General features: G+C 44.9%; 1 protein-coding gene across 1 annotated transcript in view; it reads left to right on the top strand.

Moving 5' to 3' along the window:
- The first annotated feature begins 1,265 nt into the window (after positions 1 to 1,265).
- AACS (acetoacetyl-CoA synthetase) overlaps positions 1,266 to 26,055 on the top strand; it is a 67,565-nt gene continuing 42,775 nt past the window's right edge. The window contains exons 1-4 of the mRNA XM_032791200.2: positions 1,266 to 1,442; positions 5,726 to 5,829; positions 8,234 to 8,354; positions 12,224 to 12,337. Of these exons, the coding sequence (XP_032647091.1) occupies positions 1,325 to 1,442; positions 5,726 to 5,829; positions 8,234 to 8,354; positions 12,224 to 12,337 (457 nt within the window). The 5' untranslated portion in view covers positions 1,266 to 1,324. The remainder of the gene's footprint in view (positions 1,443 to 5,725; positions 5,830 to 8,233; positions 8,355 to 12,223; positions 12,338 to 26,055) is intronic.

Consider the following 26,055-nt stretch of genomic DNA (forward strand, 5'->3'; position numbering starts at 1 on the left):
TGCCAGCTGACTCAGGCTCCTGAGAGTGGGGTTAAGGGGCTGATTAATTTTGGTGTAGGCATAGGGGCCCAGGCTGCAGCCTGAGCTATGGGACCCTCCCATCTTGCAGGGTCCTAGAGACTGGGTTCTAGGCTGGAGCCTGAATATCTCCCCTCAGTCAAATGCCCCGGAACCTCCTGAGTCAGCTGGAACAGGCTAGTGTGGTAGCCTGGGTTTTTAATTGCAGTGTAGACATACCATAGTGTCACAACTAATACAAGGTCAAACAGATTGTTTACCACAGTGATTTTCAACCTTTTTTTCATTTGCAGGCCCCCCAAATATTTTGAATAGAGGCACAGACCCCTTTGGAAATCTTAGACCACCAGGGATCCCTGGGCCACTGGTTGAAAACCACTGGTTTAGCACAAGTAGTTCACACATATTTCAAGGGACCGTTCATGGTGAGTGCCCCAGGAACACCTTTCCAGTATGGGGGCGAGGGGTGCGGAGTGGGTCCTTCTGTTACAGTGCCAGCTTGGAGCAGAAGCTTGGGGTGGCATTCCCCACTGTGACTACATCACCACCAGGGATGGCAATAGTAGATGCCTGTTCTCCATTCATCACTGATCGCTTCCCTCCATTAACTGTTCTTAAATCCTCCCCCCCAGGACCGGCGCTAGGGTTTCTGGCGCCCTAGGCGCCGGGACATTTTGCCGCCCCGCGCCTGGGTCTCGCGGCTCCGGCGGCGCTGCCGCAAGCATGCCTGCGGCAGGTCCACCGGAGCCACGGCTCCCTGACCCTGGGGGTGGGGGGGCGCCCTGGGCTGCTGGGCTGCGGCGGCAGCGCACTGACTGGTGGCGCCCTGACCCAGGGGACACCTTGGGCTGCCGGCGGCAGGCAGCTCAGCCCCTCCAGCAGCAGCGGCTGCAACCATTTAAAAATTTTTTTGGGGTGCCACTTTTTGGTGCCCCCAAATCTTGGCGTCCTAGGCAACCGCCTAGTTCGCCTAAATGGTTGCACTGGCCCTGCTCCCCCCCGCCCCTTTCCTTCCTGAGCATTAACGGTGCTGGGGACTGTGCTGCATTTATCCCGGGCTTCTGACTGCTTGGGGTGGAGGTGTGCGGGGAGAGGAGTAAGGTTACCCAGCACGTCAGAGGGTGGGACCCCTGGCTCGCTGTCATCTCCAGCCCCGGGGGGCGCACTCTTTTCCTACCTGCCCGGCGGAAGGTTACAGCTAGGGGCGCGCTTTGTGAGGCGGCCCCGGGAGGCGGGGCTATGCAGTGCTGGCAGAGCCGCCGGGAGAGCCGGCAGGGCGGGTGCTCGGGGAAGTATCGCCGTTACCATGTCCCGGGAGCCGGCGATCCTGGAGTCCCGGGTGATGTGGGAGCCGGACTGCAAGCGCAACACCCAAATGGACCGGTTCCGGGCCGCGCTGGTCGGTTCTTGCGGGCTCCGCCTGGGTGAGCGGGGCGGAGGGGGCCCAGGGGAAGCTCTGCTTGAGCCGCCGCCTGGGGGGGGCAACCTGCCGGGAGTGCAGCCCGTCAGCGCGGGCGGGGCAAGACTGGGCAGGGGGATGAGGGGCCAGTGGGGGCCTGGGGCAACCTGGCTGTACAGCCACAGCCATCGGGGGGGGGCGTGTCTGGCTGAGGGGCGTTGGGGCCAGTGTCAGGCGCCAGTCCAGTCTGGGATACAGCCCCATCAAGCAAGGGGGGCATGGCTGGGCTTAGGGGTGTGGGGGCAGAGCTGGGCTGCAGCAACCTGCCAGGAATACAGTCCAATCACAAGGGGGGGGTAAGTGGCTGGGCTAGGGGTGTGTGTGTGGGAGGCAGAGCTGGACAACCTCCTAGGGCTACAGCCCCATCAGCAGGGGGGGGGCAGTTGCTGGATTTAGATGGGGGGCAGAGCTTTGGGCTTGGACAACTAGCCAAGCTGCAGGCCTCCGTTCAAGTGAGGGAGGGCCAGATTGGGCAGAGCAGATGAGGGGGGCCAATGCTGGCGGGGCAACCCTGCTGGGGTAACAGCACAGAGCCATCAGTGGAGGGGGGAGGCAGTGTCTGGGCTTAGGGGGTTGGGGCCAGTGTCAGGCCCCAGTCAGTCTGGGATAACAGTCCAATCGAGCAAGGGGAGGGCAGTGGCTGGAGCTTAGCGCGCTTCGTGGGGTGGGCGCGGACTTAGCTAGCGATAAAGTACGAACCCTTTCGGCATCACTACACACCCGGGGCGCAGCAGGAGCAGTTGCTGGGCCAGGGGTGGGGGGCAGAGCTGGGACTGGAGCAACCTGCTGGGGATACAGCCCCCAATCAGCAGAGGGGCTAGTGCTGGCCTTAAGGGGTGTGTGTGTGGGAAGGCAGAGCTGGGCCAACCGCAGGGATACAGCCGCATCAGCAAGGGGGGGCAAGTTGCTGATTCTAGGAATGTGGGGGCAGAGCGGCTGGAGCAACTTGCAAGGCTGCAGCCCCGTCAACGTGGGGGAGGGCAAGATTGGGCAGAGAGATGAGGGGGGCCTAGTGGCTGGCTGGGGCAACCTGCCTGGGTAAGCCACAGCCAGTCAGTGGAGGGGGAGGCAGTGTCTGGCTTAGGGGGGTTGGGGCCAGTGTCAGGCCCAGTCGTCTGGGATACGGCCAATCAGCAAGGGGGGGCAGTGGCTGGGCTTAGGGGTGGTGGGGGGGGACTTGCTAGGGATACAGCCTCGTCAACAACGGGGGGCCAGTGGCGGGGCGGGGGGGCAACTTGCTAGGGTTACAGCCCTATCAACAAGGAGCAGGGCAGTTGCTGGGGCCAGGGGTGTGGGGGCAGAGCTGGACTGGAACAACCTGCTGGGGATACAGCCCCATCAGCAAGAGGGGGCTAGTGTCTGGGCTTAGGGGTGTGTGTGTGGGAGGCAGAGCTGGGGCAACCTGCTAGGGATACAGCCCCATCAGCAAGCGGGGGGGCAGAGTTGGGCAGCAGCAACCTGCCAGGGATACAGCCCCATCAGCGGGGTGGTTGGTGGCTTGGGCAAAGGTGGCATCCAGAGGACTTTAAAAAGGTTGTAGGAGGTGGCAGGAACCAGGAGGTGTCAGTGAAGTGAGCATCGCTGTACAGCCAGGAAGCTTTCAAGTTGCAGCTTGGGGAGTGGTGGGATGGGAAGGTGTTTGGAGTCTGTGCTGGACTGACTCTTTGCCCTGGACAGACTATGTTATCCTGCTTTAAGGGGCAGTTCGCTGTCTTTGTGCCTAGGAATAAAGGGCCTGATTCTGATCTTATTCCCCCCCCCCCCACCAGTCTTTGATGTGTGAGTGCACTGACATAAGTGGAGTTACTCCTGACTTGCACCCTGTAAGTGATGTGGGAACCAGGCCCTGTGTCTTTGGGTTATTGCATAACTAAGACAGACAGGGCCCCCTTAAGAAATATCAAATATATTATTTGCAAATAGTGGGGCGTGGGAGGAGTCACTTTCTGGGAATGAGTTGCTTACAATTCCTAAAGCATATTTTGAAACCTTTGAAGCATCCGGTACCACCTTAGGTCTAGAGGGTAGCCCAGGTTATGAACAGTCTCTGGTGCCCTGCCAGTGCCTAATACATGAAGAGGTTTCAGAATGCAGCATCTAGCTCTGTTAGGAACTAAGAGAATAAGAATAAAAATGGGTGGGTTTCCTGTCAGTCTTGGCACTGGGTATCAGCCATAATAGCATGAATATTAGTGGCTACTGTGCACTTACGACTTCCAAGGACATGAATATCAGGTGTAGGTTTTGTTATGCAAAGGCCTCTCTCAAGAGGCAAATTCTGCTGTCTTGGTTTAATGATCTGTTTGGGGATCCCAGGCCTGTGAGTCTGTTAGAGAATTGCATTACACAATGCTGAATGCACATGGTATTACACAGTAGCATGTTGCTGCTAAACTAACTATATCCTAAAGGCTCAAGTGAGGACAAACAGTACAAATAAGACAGGACAAACAAAATGGGGAATGGCCATCTCTGAGTATGAGATTCATGGAGAACATGTGGATCTGTAATGTCTGGAAGGAGGAGACAAAGGGAGTTTGTCATATATTAATAGGAAAGTTATCCTATTTATATGGATTGATGTGGGAACAAATAGGGTAGTGATGCGAAGCTTAGGTGGAATGCAAAGGGCAGAATGATATGTAGGAGGTTGAGATTAGGGCATATGTAAGCAAGACTAGGATAAAATACATAGGCAAGGGTGGAATTATGGTGTGCTTTGTGGGTGTGGGGGGGAGAAGAAGAGGTTTGAATAAGATATGGTGGAAGAGTGGGCACTGATGTAGATTCTTTTCAAGTAGTGGGAAGACCTACTGGGAACATCTGGATAGAGGTTATGTTGGCAGTGGCTGCGTATCTTTGATCAACTGGAGGGATGAGTGATGAGAATGGGGCAGGCCAGAGAGGTATAGGTTGCAGTGATTTAAGATGTCCCAAATGCTGGAATGGAAAAGAACTGACTCATTTTTATATAGAGATCTTAAAAAATTGGTGGCAGGATTTGGCAATGGCCTGGGTATGAGGAAAGAGTAGAAGAGAGGAGTCAAGGATGATCTTCATGTGCATCCATCAGTCAATCTCTGGTGTTTCTAAGGTGCCTGTTGTCAGTTTTTCTGATTGAGGGCTTAGACTGCATGATATTTACTTCCCAGGTGAAGGCATCAAAACAGGAAATAAATGGTTGTATCACTTCCTGATCTGTCAGCCATTGACAGTGTGATGGTGACTACTTATACCTAGGGATCTTGCAAAGAAGAGGCTCATGATGTTTATATTTAGAATTTTTATTCTGTATATCTCAGTGCTTTACAAAGATGGGCAAGATATTTTTCATGTACAAATGGTGAAACAGACATCTTGAGGTTGAGGTCCAGGTTTTCAAGTCATTAGTAAATGAGGGTGCCTCAAATATTGGGTGCCCAGCTTGAAACAATTGGGACCTGACTTTCAGGGCTGCTGAGCATTCAGCTCCCTTTGAAGCCATTGAGTACTGAATAATCCCTGATGGTGACCTTTGTGGTAGGGAATGGGAATAGCTTATTAACAAGCAGAACATTTTGTTCTTTGTGAGGGCCTATTGATGTATGGTTCTCAGATGGCTTGACAAAGGAGGAGGCTAAGAATCTATTCTGAATAAACAAATACACATTTTTCAGTACATTAGTTAATGGCTTCTGAAGCACTCAGGTGAGCTGAAACCATCTGTTACTAATGCTATATTGGCGCATGTCCATTGGTACAGATGCATTGCTGTAGTGCATCTAGGGCAGATGCTCTAAGCTGATGGGAAAGAGCTCTCCCATCGACTTAATGACTCCAGCCTCTGTGAGTGGCAGTAGCTATGTTGGTGGGAGAAGCTCTCCTACTGACACAAACATCAGTGCCGACAGCATTAGGTAGGTATAACTTGTGTCATTCAGAGGGATGCTTATTCACCACCTGAGTGACATAACTTATGCCAAAGTAAGTTGTAGTGTAGACATGGTCTAAGTTGTCTGTGTGGATCAATCACTTCTGCTTAGTCATATTGGTGATATCCTTAGGGAAATGGCTGTTTATCTTTTGGATGCCTCAGATTGTCCCTCGTTGGACTTCTTAATGTGGATCCATGATCAGTCTTCCCCTTCCATTTATTCCACTTCATCCATTGACTTTCTAAGCTGGTTGATGTCCTCAGAAGTGTTGTTTAAAAATACTTGTGTTTTTTGTAATTGTAGATAAGTACACTAATATACGTTTTACTTTTAGCCAGCTACAATGAGTTGTACCAATGGTCTGTCGAATCCTACTCTGATTTCTGGGCAGAATTTTGGAAGTTCAGTGAGATTGTGTTCTCTCGTCTATACGAGGAGGTAAGTCAGTGCTTACTGAATTTTGGTGGTATTTAACTTGGATTTAATAAAGACTGACAGTTGTAAAATTGGAGTAGGTAAAGGGATTAGGAAAGGAGGTGGAAAATCAATTTTATTAAGATACTTTTACTACCTAATAGACTGTTACTTAAGGATCACTTCCTAAACTAATTGTCATCTAAAGTAACAGGAAAATAACTTAGTGACAAAGTCATAGGAAACTTAATCTAGCTTGAAGCAGCTCTTTGGTTAGCCCGCTTATTGTCAGCAGAATACAAGCAGATGTTCAGCCAGCTGTTTAAAACCAGGTGTCTGTCCTAGTAAATGGAGCATGGAACTATTCCTAGTGCCAGGTGGCTAGATACTAAGGCGAACGCTGTGTTACTTACTTAAGAAACATACATCCTGGCAGTTTACTGAGCTGTCAGAAGGCTGTACCTGATGCAGTGTTCAGCATGTAAAGCATCCAGGGACAAAAACTGCCTGTGGGCCAGATTGTGCCATTAAAGCACTGGCCCATGTTGAGGGCAATCTGGACTCTTGCTGCTTCAGGAGAGGAACTGTGCCTCTGGAAGCACAGTTGATCCCTATCTCATTCTTAATTTATACAGTACAATCTATTAAGTGAAACACTTGATTGTTACTGCAAATTAGTTGTCTAAATGTTGGAATATTCACTTGCTGTTAGTTACAAGCACGAAAACTGGGGGCATAGCTGAGGCCTCTTTCAAACCCATGCCTCTAAATACATAGTTGGACAATACAATGCTTCTTTGTGAGCTTTGCTGTTGTAAAAAGACTTGGATGGCAAGTTCAGAATTGCCTCTGGTCACAGACACATGCTGAGCACTTACAATCATAAAAACTCGCTTCTTTAAAAGAAGCCCTGTAGCTGAAATCTTACCAAGCTTTTGTAGAAGGGAGCTTTGTACTTGACCAGAAGAGTTTTCTCATTAGAGTAACTCCACCATCCATGTGATAGGACCTGAGGGCATAAATTGAAGCTTCTTTTCAAAAAAAGAGAACATTGTATGGTCATAAGAGAGCATTTTAATTTGGAAAAATAACTAATATGTACTCTACATGGCAGCTTAAAGCAAAACACTGGAACCATTCAAGAAGCTTGGAGTAAAACTAAGCAGTTTTTTTCTTGTCCAAATGTTAGAGCTGCTCCTGAAGTGTGACTTCTTGTAATATAACTTGGGGAAAAATTGAGATGGGAGCCTGAAACTTTCTTGGAACTGATTAGTTCAAGATGTGGCAGGGGATAAGTGTTTCTGTTGCACTTTTTATTTTATTTTATTTTTTGGGTAACTCCTTTCTGTTGTGGTTTTCCAACTTGTTGGGGGTCTCGGATCCCTGGATGGATGGATCTTTGGTGTGGCGTTGCTTAATGAATAGATAACTCCTCTTGCAGACCTATGTGCAAGTCATAGACCATGCAAAAGTTTACTTAGATGCATAGGTCCTACTGTGCATTAGGAGCGGAGACAAGGATAGAGCACTACCTTTGCAAACTCATCTTAACAGCCCCCCACTCTTGTGTGTGTGAGGCAATTAAGGCCTGGTCCACATATTAAATTGCATCAGTTTAACTAAATTATTTAAACATAGCACAATTTAAAATACCTCGCAGCTTCTGTTTTTTTAGGCAAGTCTTAATTTTAACGTCTTTACTTACATTTATCCCTAAAAAATGCAGTTAATACCTACCTTTTGTCAAGCACTCTGAAATCTCTGGATAATATCTAGCACTTCCTCTGGATTTCATAATTGGAGCTAAGGGTGTTAGACATCGCATCACTCCAGCCTCTTGCTGCCCTGGCACTCAAGCTCTGCCTGCTTGCAAGTAGGACAGCACTCTGTCACTTGGGCACCAGGGTAGACTGTTCCTGTGAAGGAAATGCTGCACTCAAGTTATGAGATTAGTGTTAAATCTTTATTGAGCTCAGTGGGGGAGGGGAAACCAGGACAAACAATGTAAATACAAGTTTGTCTTGCTATATGTGTCCATATTTTTTTTTAATTAATTGGAAGATGAGAGCAAAAAGCACACTTTCTGGAAAGACTTTACTTGTATATTATTCAAGAAGTCACACAGACCAATCATAGTGACTATGGGGTTTAGTTCAAGGTATGTTCTATCTTGAACTCAGGACTGGCAGACAGGAAAGTCTGAGTTCTGATCTTGGCTTGGACACTGATTTCACCTGTGGCGATGGGCAGGTCACTAAACTTTCTGTGGCCGGTGTTGTGGGACCTAGCTTGTCTGCCCCTCTTTAAATGGAATAATGGTACTTGGTTGTTAAAAATGTCTTCTCTAGCTAATGTCTGTAAAGTCCTCTGAAGATGAAGAGCTGCAGGTTTTCCTATTTTCCAAGGATGTCTGATACTGTTCCTGCAGGTAGTTGACCCATCTAAGGGAATTGCAGATGTTCCAGAGTGGTTTAAAGGCAGTCGGCTCAACTATGCAGAAAACCTTCTGAAACATAAGGAAAATGACAAAATTGCTCTCTATGCGGCAAGTAAGTATTTAGTTATGACTTCCAGTAGCCTTGTGTTCTTCACTTGTGAGATAGTGAGTTTGCCCAACTAAAATGGGCCTTGCTTTTTTTCACGTGCCCCATTACCTCCTGATAAACCTTGCGATAAAGTAGGTTTTGGATGAAGCAGGAGATGGACAGAAAATCAGCCAGTTGAGAAGCATCTTCCTAGGTCCCCTATCTCGGAGGACAGTGAGAAGATGGTTTGTGGTGGCAAGCAGCCAGTTCTGGAAAATTCCCTATGGACTGGTGAAGTTGAGCTGGGTTAGTTGGGATTATGTTGTCTTGTTTAGCACCATCATCAATCCATTCATTTAATAGTCTGCCTTCCAGCATCATTGGGATTGCTGTTATAAACACTTGCTTTAAAATGGGGGTCTTTCTGATAGTCACCCCAATCCGTTACCTTAGATATGGTCAGAGATTTGGGGAGGTTTAAAATCCTTTTTTGATATTACGAGAAGAAAGGGTCACATGGGAGTAGGGGAACTCCAAACTTTGCTGTGCAGTAACATCGAAGTTCAGTTCCAATAAATCTTCCCCATTGTAATAGAATAAATTTCAGGAAAATCAAGGTTTTAGGATGATGGATGGAATCCTCTATTAATGGATGTTTATTGCCCTGTTCATACACTTGAGGTTTAGTTGTGCTTTTAAAAAAAATGCTCTACAAACACTTGCTAACTTGCTTCTTTAAGTCTTCAAGTCACAGATATACATGGAAGAGAATTGTATGAACTGAGCTGAAATCTGAAAATTATTTGCTTTGGATCTGAAGAGGCATAGCCAGAAAAGAGATTCTGGCACTTACATGATCTTTATTGCACATTAGCAGATGTTTTTTGTGTGTGTAGTCTCTCCTATCCTTTTTTTATTATAATATAATAATAATGATAATAATAGTCTCATTGTGGCCTCTTCCTCCGCCCAGAAGTGCAGCAGTGGAACTGCTCTGGGGCTGCTACTGCAAACACACAAGCTGTGGTAATTGTTATGCCACCATTTATCATTTCCTAACATAATTGGCACTCTTAAGAATCTGAATAAGTTATGCTGTTTAAGTGTCTAAATAAACGTATATGACTGCAATATATCTCCTGTTTAGCAAAAAGATGCACCAAATTTAGTGTAAAGGCTAAATCTGGTTTCAAAGCAATGAGCTTAACGGTTACCAATCGATGAGTCAACTTTTTTTTAGGAAAATAACTAAAAAGTACAAATACAAAACCAAGATTAAAATTTATTTAAATCAAAGCAATCTGAATCCTCACTTAAATCACTCAGCCCTGCTTGCATGTACCAAAATTAAGATGTAGCTTTACATTTGTCATGGAACTTGTTTTTTTTCATATGCATAAATGGGCAGAGCTTAAAGATATATACAGAACCACCCGAACAGTGCAGTGCAGTTGTTTCCTTTCAAAAATCCTTCCTAGTACCTCACGATACCAGATTTTTTTTTTTTTTTTGCAACTTTTTTTATTTTTATCTCCTACCCTAAGGATTTCAGTTACACCCCTTGGAAGGAGATAATCTAATTTAAGGTGTGTGGTGGCTCCTTACTGAGTTGTACTGAGCGCTCCATGTAGCTTTAGCCAGGCTTAATCCTTCCAGTGAGGACTGGCAGAGAAAAATGCCCCTTTTAATTGCTTAATAATAATCAAAGACATATGACTTGCAGCCTGAACACTCCAATTAGACAAAACACGATGTAAAATTTTAGGCTCGCTATTGGAATTGTAAAGAGCCTATGTGGGATTCTTTTTCTCTTTAATATGGAGAACAGTGGTGTGGTTTTTTGTTTTTCCTTCTCTTCCCCTCTCCCCCATCCCCCCTCCCTGATACATAAATAAAAACACAGGAGAGCCATCTGCAGTAGATTACCCTAATGGAGAAGGAAAAGTATAAACAGATGCATTTTGTTTCTTGGATTAATTAAAATGGAACTGAACATCTGTATAAAATCTATACTGAGTCAAGAGTGAGTGATAAAATCTGTAACCTGGTTCAGGTGCAACAAGAAGTGATCTGTTAAAGTGTCATAGAAATGAGGCTTATGTAGCTTCAACTTTGAAAGAATGACTCATCACTTAGATATTTTTTTTTAAGAGCATTAGAAACATTGTGTATTTAAAAGAGAAAATGCAGTTAGTTGTTTTTAAACAAGCCCTCTGCAATGGCTGCAAGGCAAACAGTTAGTGAAAGTGGGTAAATCTGTGAAACTGCCTTAATTTCCATTGTCTCAAGGAAAAGATTAAAAGTAAAATGAGGTAAATGATTTCTAAAATTCTTTCAGTTCTCATAAAATTAAGGAATTCTGAGTGAACTGTTTTAATGAATTAGTTGATTTAACATATGATTGTTGTCCCCTTTATGTAGAGATTAGCTTTGTTTATTCTGTTAGGTGTACCTGAGACTCATTTGCTTTGTTTAGCTTAACCATGTGAGACAACATCAGTAGGAGGAAACAATATTTCCTGGTTGACAGGATATTTTTTAATATATAGTTCTAAATCTGCACTGTTATTGATTCAAGCATGGGCAAGTACTGTAGGAGTGCATGAGTGCAGTGAGTATCAGTACGTCTTATGCAGAGAGTACTGAGTTGCCTCTGCATCTTTATTCCAGGCCCTTTTCTACATTTAATCTTTTAAGTAGTCTTATTTCAGTATATTACTGCTGTGTCAGAATGGAGCTTAGGGAATCTGTCTGATTCCAGCAGTCATTGGTGGAGATTTTGTAGAAAGGTTGTGGGCATCTCAGATGGAAGATTAAATGCAACGCTTATAAACCTCTATCCCCTTCCATGCAGACCTTGAATTTGGATTGCATCTTGGCTCTTGTAATATTTCACACAACTGGTTATGAATGTTTTGAGGCCTACTGCTCACTCCACAGGCAGCTAAACTTGTAGAGGAGGAAGAGCAAATATTTTACTCTGCTAAAGGAGCTGCACTGACGGTAGCCATTGTGCTAGAATACATGCTATAAAATTCAGCATCACTAGTGCAATTTACTTGCCACGTTCCTGGACTTGTGTATGTGTGTTTGGAATTCTGGACCTTGGAGACAAGGCAGGCCCACTAGTCAGTGGGAGACAGACTGGGGAGCCAAGGGAAGACAGTTACATTTCATAACTTAGACATTCATTTATTTTATTTAGCCAATTAAAGACTTATGTAACATCTAGTCTTGAGTACAAAAATTTAAAACTCCTGATAGTTGTCTCTTGAGGTAAATCTGGCCCGGATGAGTATATTTGCACCAGAGAAATACTGCAGAATTTTCTTCTTGGCATTTTGGAGATCCTAGAATGCTAGGAGGCCTAGAGTAGACCATAACTGAGACATAACTAACAGGATTATACATTTCTTTAGTCACCCAGTGACTGGCAAATTTAAATCAAATTTAAGCTTAACAGACAACAGATTTTGTTTTTCAGCTCTAATTAGAAAACTAGGCAGCAGTCCTTTTTTTTTTTTCTAGATCAGAACAGTATGCGGGGGGGCCGGGCAGGAAGCAGTCCAGGCTTTAAATTTTAAACAAATGCTTCCTGACTTTTTTGCCTATCTACAATCAGCAACTTACATTGTCAGGAACAGATGTACAGTCCTGCCCTGTAGTGAGTGAATCCCATCCATTAACACAGAGGTCTCTTTATAAAGACAGGCTTTGCATAGGACAAGAATGTTATTAAAGGGCCAGTGTTCACAAGTGTCTGAGAGCTTTTTCCTCAAAATGGCATCTTCGTCTTTCTTTCCCCCAAGATTAATCCGTTGCAGTGGATTCTGGTTCTTAGATTGTGGTGTGCCATTTCTAATTGATTTCTGTTATAAACCTTTTTTCTTCAGAGGAAGGCAAAGAAGAAATCTTGAAAGTCACTTTTGAAGAATTAAGACAAGATGTTGCTTTGTATGCTTCAGCCATGAGGAAAATGGGAGTGAAAGTAGGAGACAGAGTTGTTGGTGAGTAAGCTTTTGGGCAGGGCTGGAGGTGAAATATCCCCAAAGCAAACGAAGTGAGTTGTTTGGGGCCCCAGAAACACACACACAGGAGGAGCACACCAAAGAAAAGACCCTTGTGTTGGTGCATTTGTATTGCTATGAAATATGCTTCTGGAGGGATGGAAGCTCATTTAGCCTCAGGTTTTCCATCTCTGGAGGAAAAAGTAAATGATTTATTCATGTCTTTACACTGAGGTCTGTTTCACAACTTAATAAGCCCTCTGTGGAAATCGAAAGTGAGCAAGATGTACACAGCTGACTGGTGATCCTGTTAATAATATATAATGTCTGCAGCAATTTGAGCAGATTAATACTCTCATTGAACTCTCTGTTATCATATGTTTTTATTTTGTATCCTTTTTGTCTCCTGAAGAACGGACGATATTGGCTAAATTCAAGCAAAGTATAGGCAAGCGTTATGCTAGCTTCTCCTGTTCAGCTCTGTCAACGTACCTCATTGGTGGATTTTTTTTCTTTTTTTTTTAGCTTTCAGTTTTCTGATCTGTGTAGCATGTCTGAAATATAGAATAGGTCCTTGGGGCATGGATCTCCTCTATCTGTGTCTGCACATCATATGTCACACTAATGAGACTTGCAAAAATGATCACAGTCCTTTCATCTTTGAAGATCTGGGTTCAAGTTCTCACTCATGCATGCTGGTGGGCAGTGGAGCACATCTTTACCCTTGATATACTGTTATGCCACCACTACCCTCACTCCCCAACTGTAGATGTCTCTTGAATAGTATCTGTCAACTATGCTAAATTGTATGTTGGTCTTGGGGAGGAAACTCTAATGGAGCTCACTCTCACTTATGACTTAAGTAGGGTTACTAGATAGCACCTGTGAAAAAAATGGACAGGGGAGTGGGGTAATAGGTGCCTATATAAGGAAAAAGTCCCAAAAAACAGGATTGTCCCTATAAAAACAGGGCATCTGGTCACACTAGACTTAAGTGAGAACACGAACCCACATCTTCAAAGATGAAAAGATTGTGCATCATTGTTTAAGTCACACTAATGGTACTTCCAAAATCTACAAATGGAAGTAGATGAAATCCATGCCATAGAGACCTTTACTCTAAGTGGAACATGTACTATGCTATACAGATCAGATAACTAGACCTTCAACTGATATATCAGCCTCTGGCTTGGTGAAAGAGAAGGACACTTATTAAATAATACACGGTGAAGTCCTGAGGCCCTTACTTGGGTGAAATGCCTGTCAAAGTCAGTGGTGCTTTGCCTGATTCCAGGTTGCCTCAGATTTTATCCTGCTGGTGTCAGATTCATAACTGACTGAGGAAAACAATTTTTAAATCTGAAACCAAATGTTGAGTGAAACTAATGGGTGGAGGAGAGTTCAGATTTTAGCACTTGCATCTATATGGTTCCAGTTCACGTCTTATTCGGGGCATGGTATCTTTAACAAGTGCAAGTCATGTATGAGTGAAGTTCAGACTTCATGCTTGCTACTGATTATTCACCACAGCAAACAGTCAGATCACTACAAGAAACAGGAACTGAAGGCACTTGAAAAATCAGCCTGAGTTGCATAATTGTCAGTTCCTTTTTCAGATCATCTTTGTAGTGTCTGATTGCATGTAATTGTGGAATAGACTGAACAAATTTGTGCAGACTTTGAGCACCATCTATTCTGAAATGAAGTTTCCCCTGGTATGCACAGAAGGACGTCTGCAGATACTAGTTTGTAGACAGTACTTCATGGAGCAAGGGAAACAAGCAACATACCTTGTTTTATATTGTAAAATTGTGACATTTTTTACCACAGAATATCTCTGCAAGCAGATGTTCTCCAAACTGTATGCCGAAGTGTTGCAAGCTGTTAAATGTTCACCTGAATCCCGAGGGCTCTCCTGTGGTGCGGTGTGTTGAATCTCATCTGTATGCTGCAAAAGCGAGATTCATGTTAGCAAAAAAAAATTGCTGAGGGGTAGCTTTGGAAGAGTGGGGGTTGAAATTCAGAAGCAGTACCATAGGCATGTTTTCAGAAGCTGCAAAACTTAGCATAGGGATGTGGAGGGATTGCAGCACATTTCTAGCCATCAGGGTTGAATACTGGCCCTGCAGGATCTTCATTACCGTTCCATTGCCTGTCTGTGGCTAGGTTAATTCCATTTTACCCACCTTTGCTTAATTCCTCCCTAAAAGTCCATTATTTGGGTATTGTGCATTGATGGTGAATTCTGCTAAATTGAGTGTCTTGAGCTCTGGGATGAAATAATTTCTCACTAGACTGTAAAAGTTCAAAATAAGTCTAGACTTGGCAAGTTTAACTTCTTTGATTTGAAGGCTCATTCTGGATTCACTCTTAAAGCATTTCATTTGTTGGGAACTTTGCCATGTGTAGGATCATGAATTAAAATCTCATACATAACTTTTGTCTAGAACTCTTCTCATCCAGAAGGGTCCCAAATGCCCTGTTCATAAGGGGTGTCTACACTTGTGGCAGTGTGTAGAGTACAGAAACTGCACACCGAGCTAGCCACAGGTATGAATAGCAGCAGACGGTGAGGCACTGCCTTGCTAAGTCGAGTACAGACACACTAGAACCCTCCTTAGGGTATATATCCTACGCAGCTCTCTACCTGCCCAAGCAGGCACTTCCCATATCTACACTGCTACTTTTAGTAGTGTAGTGTCCCACTGCTGCAGCCTTTCCCTGCTCGAGTCAGAGATTCTGGCAGCGAGGAAAGGCTCTGGGAGTTCCCCACTGCTGCATGCAGCTACAGATTGCAGCGTGGATACAGCCATAGCCGGGAGGGAGGATGGGGGTGGAAAGGAAGGAATTGGGGCAAAAAAAAAATCCGATCTGTCTTGTTGCTTGTGTGTTTATTTTGCGTACACTTTCACACTGCCATCTATCAAATTCCTGCCACAGGTAGGATATGTAGAAGAGATCTGCACTGCAGGTAGAAGAGGCTTTGGGCCCATCTAGGAACTTCTTTTATTAGCTCCTGTAATGAGAGCATTTTCTCTCTCACTTTGTCTATTATAGGTTGGCTGACTTTTGGGATAGCTCAGTGGTTTGAGCATTGGCCTGCTAAACTCAGGGTTGTGAGTTTGATCCTTGAGGGGGCCATTTGGGGAACTGGGGTAAAAATCTGTCTGGGGATTGGTCCTGCTTTGAGCAGGGGGTTGGACTAGATGACCTCCTGAGGTCCCTTCCAACCCTGATATTCTATGATCTTATTTGCTCTTGTTTTTTTGACTTAGAGCTGCTAAATCTCTGCTTAATTGAAATACTTCAATGCATTCCAAGTAGGGGTGTGTTTAGGTAATAAGTTACTTAACATATAGTGTTGATAGTAACTGTTTAACATATCTCCTTCCTTTCCGATTTAAGGCCTGATTCTGCTTCCTTTAAAGTCAGTGGCAAAACACCATTACATCCAGGAGCAGAATTAAGCCTCTGTTAAAGGCTTTGCTAATGCTAATTTTTAAGAGGCAATAAAAGGTAGTGCCAACAGCATGATCAGTGTTTTGTACTAATATCTTAAGCCATGTTGGGAGGAACAAGTAGGGTGTATCTATTGCTTACTTGAAACTAGGGTGACCGGATGTCCCGAGACTATTGATTGAAGAAAGAAAGTTAGTTCTGATATTCAGGGCTTTGTCTTATATAGGCACCTATTAACCCCACCCTACCCCGATTTTTCACACTGACTATCTGGTCACCCTATTTGAAACATGCTTTTAGATGCTATTTATTTTAAGTAAGGTCAGGGGACATACGTCCAAAAGCCAAGCAATTCCAGATTTAACTAATGCCAGTGTTCCCTCCTTCCTGAAGTGTAGGCGTCAAGGATGAGGTGCAATCATTAGGGTCCCAATCCTGCTGTCCTAACATGAGACTATTCTCTTGGGCTTCATTGGGAGGCTTGACTCTTAAGAACCACAAGAAGAGGTATAAATTGGCATTTCTTGTCTTGTTGTATTACTACTTCCAAAACACACAACTTAAATTGAAAATTTTAGGGAGAAATACTTGTGGTATAGTGGAAAGAGCAAAATGTTTAATTTCAAAACACTTATCTTCATGGATTTGTGATCTATTAATATGCATCTTAGTCACCACAGTGGGGTCACTTTGTCTACATGTTTTATTCCTTTCTCTTCATAACTTCTCTCCCCCTGCCCCCCCAGCCCTTAATAGCCTTTTAAATTATTTCTCAGGCTATTTCTGCCAGCTTAAATTGGTCTTCAAAATGAGTACAAAGGGAATGTATCCTCCATAGTAGTGGCTACACTTTTAATGTTAAGATCTCCAAGGCACCAAAACAAATGTTTCTCTAAGACTTTTTATGTAAAACGCTAGCAAAGATTCCTATCTGAAGAACAGCTATTTTAAGAGAACCTAGGTAGGAGTCATAATATCATACACCCTTATTGCAACTCTAAGGAAAACTACTTTTTTAGTGGTCTATGATCTGACTTTTCAAGCCTTGATAGCATAGGAGTTCATGTCTGACCTTTAATTTTGTGGGTCTTATTACATTACATGCTCTTTCAAAATGTCTCATTCAAAATACTAAAATCACTTGGATTCAGATCTCACAAGCTAAGTAAGGCTGGCCTGGGTCAGAGCTCTTATGAGAGATCTTCAAGGAGAACCCAGTGTACTGGATGCAGTCTTCTGAGTTAGTATTGAGCCAGTGGCCTGCTGTAGTGTTCAGGTGCACTGCTTGAGGTACCAGTTCTTGGATAAAATGAGGTCCTGATGTATTGTCTCTGGAGATGATCTGGGTTTTCACAGGAATAAGGAAGTTAACTCTTCGTCTTGATCAAACTCCAGTTGGTATCTAAGTCCTGGAGAGCATCTTTCTGTGTGATAGATAAACATGTGGAGGGGAGAGTGAGATGTCAGTTGATATTTAAAACCACATGTACTCTACTACCGCCTTCCTTATCAACTCGGACCTTTGTTTGCCTAGTGTCCTACCTAGCCCCGGCAATTTACAAATTATTCCACTTTCTGTCCTAAAACACTATTGGGTAGTGTTCTAGGTTAAACAGCTGCCACCTTCCACTCTAGAGATGGCTGCACTTCAGTGGCACTGTGACATCACTGCTGGAGGCTGAAACTAAGGTGGTAGCTGTCCAAACCCTTATCACTGTAGAAGGAGGTGAAGGGTGTGGAGTATTAGGCTGGGAAAGCTTCAGCTCAGACTTCCACACCCACATGCAATATCACAGTCCAGATCCTCCCAAAGGTTGCCACCTTCCACCAAGACCTAACCTGTTTTGAACATAAAAATAGCACGTAGAAAACCTTTTGTTTGGTATGGGAACTTTTGTGCATTTTACAGCAGCAGTAATAGGCATATTTTTCCCCACCTTGGTGAGTTATCGTTTCAAATGGGCAGAAATGCTGTTTAACTGAGTGAGCGTTGCCTGACCTTTCCAGTTACCCTACTATGATTTGGATGCTCTCCCTGTCATTTCTGGCCCCAAAAGCCCTCTTGTCTGCAACCACAGTAGCGGGGTCTTGGACTGTTAGAACCTTAATTCCACAGAAGCCTAATCTATAAGGGAAAGTAATCAGCCCATCCAGACATCCCTTGTGAATGTTTTACTCTTGCCTAGTTATCTCTTGGACAAGAAACCCTTCACCATAGGTCACATGTCCTCTGTTTTAAGCGCAATGAACACTTGCATCACCACAGTTAACAAAGATGGAGGTAGGTGAACAAGACTGCACTGGGGCTTTCTCCTTCAGCTTGGTATCTTCTCCTTTGTCTTCAGCTTTTTATCATTGCCAGATGTACTTAAAAGCTTAGCAGCTGTGAGGAAGAGACATTTAGCAGCAAGCATAGTTTCAAAAGCTGTGGCAGCATCTGTTTTTTCTGTTTGGGGATGTTTTGCAAGTCTACCCAGATCTTTGAGGGGTGTGTATACGAGCCAATCTTGAGATACCCCCTCCTCCACCTCAGTACCACTGCTAATCCTAGCTGGCAAATAACTAACTGATATCAGGAATAAAATAAGCTCCAGTTTATCTTTATTTCTCATCTCTGGATAGATGACTCTTACTGTGCTCCTATAGCAGATCTTGTCTTTATCAGCCAACAAACTCCTCAACTGCATTCAACAAAACAGCGTTGCATTTTGTTGTTTAAAGCTAGTACTTAAGCTACTAGGGCTAATACAGTTACTAATGTGATTTTTAAAGCTAGCTTTCTAAGAGGATTGGCGGGTTACTAATAGTCTTGGACTGTAGTAATATTAGCTTAAAAATCCAAGTAGGAGTACAAAATGTTGTGTTAAGGTTAAAAGCTAACACTGGGGCTCTGACCTTGAATTGTCCCCTTATACCAGGCATTTAGGAGTAGGGAAGGAGCTGCTTTGAGGATTTTTCAGCCTTAACTTTGTTGCTTTCCTTACGTTGTATGGTTTGATGGCTTAAGTAAACCTTGTCCTGAGTGCCAAAGTCTTTCATCCAAAGGCATTTGGATGCCTCAGTTTCTGGGTGCCCAATTTCATTCTGCAGAGGAGCTTGATTTCTTTTTCTGAGTTGGATGCTCAGCATTTTCTGAAAATTGGGTCCCTTGTCATTGTTGCAAATTGGTCACCAAACTCCCTGGCCACCTGTGGAAATTTTGGCCTGCAACTTTCAGCAGGATTGACTTCAGCATTGCAATGTCACTAGATGTTTAAACTTAAAACCTCAGCAAACACCAGCTCAGGTAAATAGTGACTCATGGGAAATGCAAAGACTTGACAGTTCTGTCTGGAAGCTATTTTTAGCATAAACAGCCACTTTTTTCTCATTTTTAAGTAGCATGTGGTATTAAGGTCTGACTTGTGTCCTGCCAGAGTGGATGTCATAGGTTAAATTACTTGGATGTAGCTTGTGCTTAGAGCCCTGTGTAAATCATGATTTATTAAAGAAATTTCCTGACAGTGTAATTGGCGAAGTACTGAATTTTGCAGAGCTTGCACTGAATTAATTTTACAGATAAATGTCCATTTCAAGGGCCAAGTGACTTTTTTACAAGCTACTTGTAAAAGTCATTGTATCCTTGAAATGGACAAAGGTCACCTTTTGTATTTGAGACTTTGCAGACAATTTCCTTTAAAATACGTTAAAATCATGGGGTGGGACATTTTCACTGTGTCATGGCCTCTGTGAAATTGATTTACAACGGGCACTACTCATGCTGCCTTTGTTTTCATGGAAGCTGCGTGCTAGTAGTACAAGATGTGTGCTCCCTGAGCTAGCAGTGAGTTCAGCTGATAGGAGGCTGAGCCCCCTTGTTCCCGGTACCTAGTCCCTGGTTTCTATCCATGTGGGGAGAACTGGTTGGTTTGAACAAATATCCCTTATGTCTGGGTTCTACCATGTGAAAAGGGCCACCTTCCCAGGTGTAGCTGTATTTGTCAGTTGGACACCTGGATCTCTGTGTGGGAAGACCTCCGAAGTTCATTGCACCATGTGGACCAACTTGCATATCCTCTCTGCTCATATCTGGGACAGCATGGGATCGCTTGCATGGGAGCTTGATGAATTTATGAAAGGGATTATGTAACACAGTTGCCTGAGATAGGAAGGGATTGGATTTGATGATCCAGGCTGTCCCTGCCAGTTGTATTTTCTTTAGCTTCCGAGATTTTTCCAGAGTACATTGATAGAAGTGTGATTTTTTTTTTTTACAGTGTGGGAAATGAGGAGAAAACTCATGCTGTCGCTCATGCTGAGCTTTGTTTGCTGTCAGTGTCAGGAGAGCTTGTCAGAACCTGCTTGCATGTATCTGCTAAACGCAGAACTGTTACAGGAAAAAGGAATGTTAGTCTGAAATTTCCCCTTGGATGCTCAGGATGGATCTGTTGAGGAAATGGATCTGCACTCTTTTCCTGGTCTTAGTTTTAAGAACACTGTCCTAACCTGTAAATGGTAGGTGTGACAAAGGTAATTAATAATTTACTCCTATCAAAATCAATGGGAGTTAAGGCCTTTGTGAATCTGGCCCTAAAATGATTGTAAAAATAGCACTTTCTCAGTCAACAGATAAGCTCATTGTTCTTTTAGTCCTGCAGGCCCAACACAGCAGAGAACACACACTTCGTCCTGTTCCTCTTTCGGGTATCAGTAAAAACTGTCTTACCAGGTTTCAGTCACTTACACCTGGGCAAACATACTGAAAGCATTGGGGGATTCCAAGGATATTCCTGAGAGCATGATTTGAAAGCAGTAAGTTACCCACACCTGGGCAACTTACTAAGGGTTTAATTTGCCCTACAGCATCTGACCTGTGCTGATGTGAGAAGAACAGAAACCAGGCTGTTTTTCTTCAAGTGCTTGCTCATGTTGATTCCATTCTAGGTGTGTGTGTCCCCCTATGTGTGGTCATTGGAGATTTTTGCCTTGGTGCAGCGATTCTCAAACTTTTGTGCTGGTGACCCCTTTCATATAGCAAGCCTCTGAGCGTGACACCCCGCCCCCTTAAAATGTGTTTTTAATTTATAACAACTTTATAAATGCTGGAGGAAAATCAGGGTTTGGAGTGGAGGCTTACTGTGGATCCCACCCATGTAATAACCTTGTGACCCCCAGTTTGAGAGCCCCTGTCTTAGTGGTATCCATAGGGCTGGCTGTGGCGCCTCCTAGAGTTTTTTGCTCATGCCGTGGTATATCAGGCACCACTGTCCCTGAGCCCTCTGGCGTGCCTCTGTCCCTTGCTTTGCAAGCTGGCTGGTGGTTTCTTTCTCAGCCTTGTCCTTCTAGTTGTTAATAATTCTGTTGTTTGTTAGTTAGTAATTAAGTAACCCTTTAAATGTTCAGTTAGTTAGGGTCCCTGTAGGGACTTTGCTGTAGGTGGGGCATGCCCCTGTCTCTGGGTTTTAAGCCCTGCTCCTATGCCTGTTAGTGACCCTGCAGTGTCTCTGGGAATCCCACATGAAGGGGTGTTGTCACATCTGAAGAACTTTCCTCCTCGGATGCAGGGCCGGTGCAAGGATATTTTATGCCCTAGGCGAAACTTCCACCTTGTGCCCCCTCCCTCCCCCCACATCGCTTATTAAAAACTTTCAAAAATGAATACTGCATGATATGGCATTGTTTTTTAGAATTAACACACGTTCAGCTTGAGAATTTATTAATTATTCTATTTAATGAAAATAAATGAATAACCTAATGATGCTGACGTTGTTGTTTTCACTTTGCACAAAATAGCCTGGATCTTAAAATAAATCACAAACATTTTACACAATACGCTGTCAAAGAGTAACACGTTAGAATTTAGAATTTATTTTTCCATGGGGAAGGGGAAGCAGACTGGGTTCAGTTAGTGGGGGTTCGGGTTTGGTTGGGGCAAAGAAGGGAAGCAGATGGGATTCAGTCAGTGACTGTTCGAGTTTTGCCAGGAGGAGAGGGAACCAGACTGGGTTTGGGTCAGTGGGGAATTGAGTTTGTCTGGGCAGCGGAAGAGAAGCAGCCCGGGTTGAGTCAGTCGGGTATCAGGTTTGGTGGAGAGGGGAAGTAAGCTGGGTTTCGTCAGTGGGGGTTCAAGTTCGGCTGGAGAGTGCAAGGGGAGCAGACTGGGTTTGATCACTGGGAGGACTGGGTTTGCCAGGGGAGGGGAAGGGAAGTGGATCAGGTTTGGGTGTGGAGCGGGGGCGGCAGGCAGGGTAGGATTCAAAGAGCCACAAGATGAAATGGGCACTATCCTCTCCAGTCCCTGGCATGCAGCAGCAGTGGGCCAAGTGCACTTGCTACAGGGCAATGGGAGTGTGTGGCCTGCTTTGCCTTCACGAGTCCGTCCTGTGGCCGGGCTGGGGAGTTGAATGCTGGGCTCTCGCTCCAGCAGGGAGTTGGGGGGCAGGCAGGACTATGAAGGCAGGGTCAGGGGGGTAGAAAGCTGGGGCGCAGAGAGGTGGGTTAAAGTGGCTTAGCCGCCCCTCCACACGAGAGACCCTGCAGAGCTGCCAGCTGGAGCCTCCCTCCCTTCTCTCCCCAGGGAGCAGAGCCTCTGCCCTGGAAAACCTGCAGCCTGCTCTTGGAGGAGCATACCATGTGCAAGCCGGCCCCACTTGCACCACACTGACAGCGCAGCTCAGCCCCAGTCGGGGGGTCTTACACTTCCAGCTGCTCCACTCTCCTCGTGGCAGCTGCTGTGCAATCTACAAGACAGAGGAGCTAGTACCGTAATAAGGTACCTACCAGCACAGCAATCTGTACAATTATCGATTCACAATCAAAGGACTTTACTGGCTTTCTAAATGGCAGGAGTCAGAGAGCACTTCATTGGGAGTGTGGTTCTTATCACATCCCTATAGTCTGTGATCTAATCAAAGGGTTTGCCTAATTGCTGGCTGTCTAAATGGCAGGAGAGCAATTCATTGAGAGCATGGTTCTTATCTACGTCCTCCCTATACTCTGTGATCTGTAGCCTGCATTTTGATTGCTATCCGGTCCTATTTTTAGGCACTGTTTTGGTGCTTCCCAAATCTTGGAGCCCTAGGCGGCCACCTAGTTTGCCTAGTGCTTGCACCGGCCCTGCTCGGATGCAGAGGGAACACGACATACGACTCAGGGCCCTCCTCATGCAGACTGCCCTGTTGCATGTAGCCAAATGGTGGAGTTGTTATAGGGAAGGTTTGGGCCAGGGAAGGAGAGGTCCAAGAAGATTTCTACTTTTTAAAAAGTAGTCCATGCTCTGAAATGTGAGACTGCCTTTGAAAACAGGAATATTGAGCTTTGCCTTTGAGACCCTGAACGCAAGGGAATGAGCATGAGGTTCCTAAATGAGCCTTTATGCCTTTGGGCATGTGACTTATAATATGAAAGATCAAAGTCAAATATGGTAGAAACAATGCAAACTTTATATAGGGCAGTGTGAAGAAATACCAGGGTGATGTATGCTGAGAGACTTGTATACCGAGTCCTGTATTTATTTCAGAATTCCTTATGTCAGGGCATGTCAGGCCTATTTAATCTCTGATCAGACACTGGATGTGATATTCCATGACTAATGGCAAAAAGTCTAGTGGTCCATAAATTAGTGGTGAGTGGTCAGCCCTATTTAACGTGGCACATGCCAATGATATGAAGGGTAGCACAGAAATATCTTGGTCCACCTTAGAAACCCTCCCCCTGCACCCGCAAGCAAATTTAGTGCTTGAAAGATGGGAACAGGCAGCTTCTTAAACTGCATCCCAGTAGACTGGCAAACAAACCCAGAGTGGCAAAACAAACCCAGAAACCAATAACTGCTGAGTTAAGGTGGTTTTTTTTTAAAGGCGGTTCGAGGGCCTTGTTTTTAGAAATACCCATCAGGGCAGGGATTGTCTTTCTCTGTGTTTTGGAAAGTTCCTAACACGTGGTGGAATACAGTAGTACAACTTACTGTGTTGTAAATTGGACCCATTAAAATCCATGGGAGCTGCAGGTACTTGGCATTTTTGGTGAACCAGGCCTCCTGTCCTTTAAAGAGCATTTTTATAAATATATTCATGGGCTCAATTTTAAACTTTAGGGTTCCTAATAAAATACCTATTCAGAATTTGGGCATTGTTGCTTGCTTACTTGGATGTCATTTAGGTCCTTAGAAGAGATAAGTGTCCAAATCCATGTTTGGGCCCCTAATTTAGATGTCATTTGAAATTTGTGTTTTTAATCTGTGGCTTCAATCCTGACGATTCAAAAATCCATCTCGAGCTCCCAATTGACTTTGAAGGGGGCAGGATCAACCTGTTGAAAATCTACCTCTCCTGACTCTTCCTCTTGTCAGAATATCTGACAAAGGGGATCCCTTTGTGTATTTAAATCTCAAAATTGTGCTGCAGGCTGATGATAAAGCTGTATTTCAGGTTTGGAAAGCTAATGGATTTTGAATGCAAAGTGAAAATGTACTGACTGCATTCCTGCTTGAAAAGTGCATGTATATGTACACAGGGTACATCACTTTAGGATCTGCTGTATATACCCTGCAGTATTGCTGACCCCAAATGTTCAAAAATCACATTATATAAAAATTAATAGATTTTTGGGTTTTTTGAGCCTTTAGGGTGCACTGGGGTCATATTTTGAAGCTTTCTCCACAGCCATGAGGGCTAGAAACTTACCTTTTCTTTAAGAATAAAGGCTGAAATCATGACACATCCATTTGATGTTGGCAACATGCCATATCCAAGAGGGAAGAGCTGCCTTGTCTAGGCATTGTGATGCATGGTGCTTTTAAGGGCGCAGCCCTGGGAAATGGGGAGCAAAGCCCCTCTGCCCCACACCCTACTCTTGCAAGCACTGCAACTGGCTCACCCCATCTGGGGTGACTTTTTTATCCCCCTCTGTCCCTCCCTATTCCTGGGTTCCCCCCTCTGCCATATCTGGCAGTGCCTGTACCCCATTCTTAACCTCAACTCCAAAGCCCAGGCCCTGGTTTTTGCCCCTGGACCCCTCTCCTTCCCTGCCTCCAGCTGTTGGACCCTTCTCCACATTCAGTTTGGCCCCTGCTCAGATACTGCCCATCCCTCCCCTACGACTTGCTCGTTTTACTCCCCAGAAACAGCTAGGAGCTCCTTGTCAGCCCAAAGGGGTGCAGAGTGAGGGCAGGGGTGATGTTGGCAGATCTCAGTGAGCATCCTTAGTTCACACCAGCAGGGTCAGTGACAGGTAACACAAAGCAGCAGATTGTATGGGGCAGTGGATGGAAATTTGACACTGGCTCCCACATCCCTCAGTCCCCTCCCCTGTCCCTAGGCACGCACGCTCCCTGTAAACGATGGGAGCTGGTGGCCAACTTTCCTGGGCACAAGGCAGGGAATCACAGTCAGCTCAGCTGGGAACAGCTTGGGACAAAACTATCTGTCTGCAGCCAGGGTGCAACCAGAAGGCATGGTTCCCGGGGGCGGGGGGAGGGATGGGATGGCCCCTCTTACCTTCCCTCCACGTGGTGCGCTTCCTGGGAGCAGGTGGCTGGGTCCGAGGAAGGGGGGCCCTGAGCAGGCTGGGGTCTCTCCACTGGGGAGAGACCCCAATATTTGGGAGACCAAATATTGTCTAGACCATCTCGGACAGGCATTAATCTAATCTACTCTTATTTCAGCAAGTGTAATTCATTTCCTTCTTCCACTGGGACCAAGTGACCCCAGTTATCACCAAGTTGCATCACAGCACCTCCTGGGTCCTAGCGATCAAGTGATTGCAGTGCAGCCACCCTGGCTCTTGGGGATTCCAGATTCCCTGGGCATGGGGCTAACTGGCTTCCTCACAGGGGCCAGGGTTCCTGCTGTCAGCCCTGGGTGACTGGGGCTCCTGCCATCAGCCCTGAGGCTGCCTGACTGCTGGAGTCCTGGCTGCCGGGGCTGATGAACAGCAGGAGTTCGCCCAGGATTATTTAAAAAATATAATAAAAATTGAGATTTGACATTTGAGAGCTCTTTTGCGAGATCATACTTTGGGCTTAATTTTATTTAATAATTGTGTCAATCACAAGGAATTTGTGAGAGTTGGCACCTCTGCCCCTGGCTCTCATGATTAAGATTAGGGGCCTGGAACCAGAAATAAGTCAGCCGATCTTGACCGGAGATGTCTTGTCACTTCTGCTCATGTATGCAATGTAATGTTGCCTCTGGCTGGATAGCTTTTTTTGCACGAAGCTGGTTAGGTTATCAAAGGTGGATGTGGAGAGGCAATCTGCACACGGATTATTTCTCCCTCCT

The sequence above is a fragment of the Chelonoidis abingdonii genome, chromosome 22, assembly GCF_003597395.2.
Source record: "Chelonoidis abingdonii isolate Lonesome George chromosome 22, CheloAbing_2.0, whole genome shotgun sequence".
Taxonomy (NCBI): domain Eukaryota; kingdom Metazoa; phylum Chordata; order Testudines; family Testudinidae; genus Chelonoidis; species Chelonoidis abingdonii.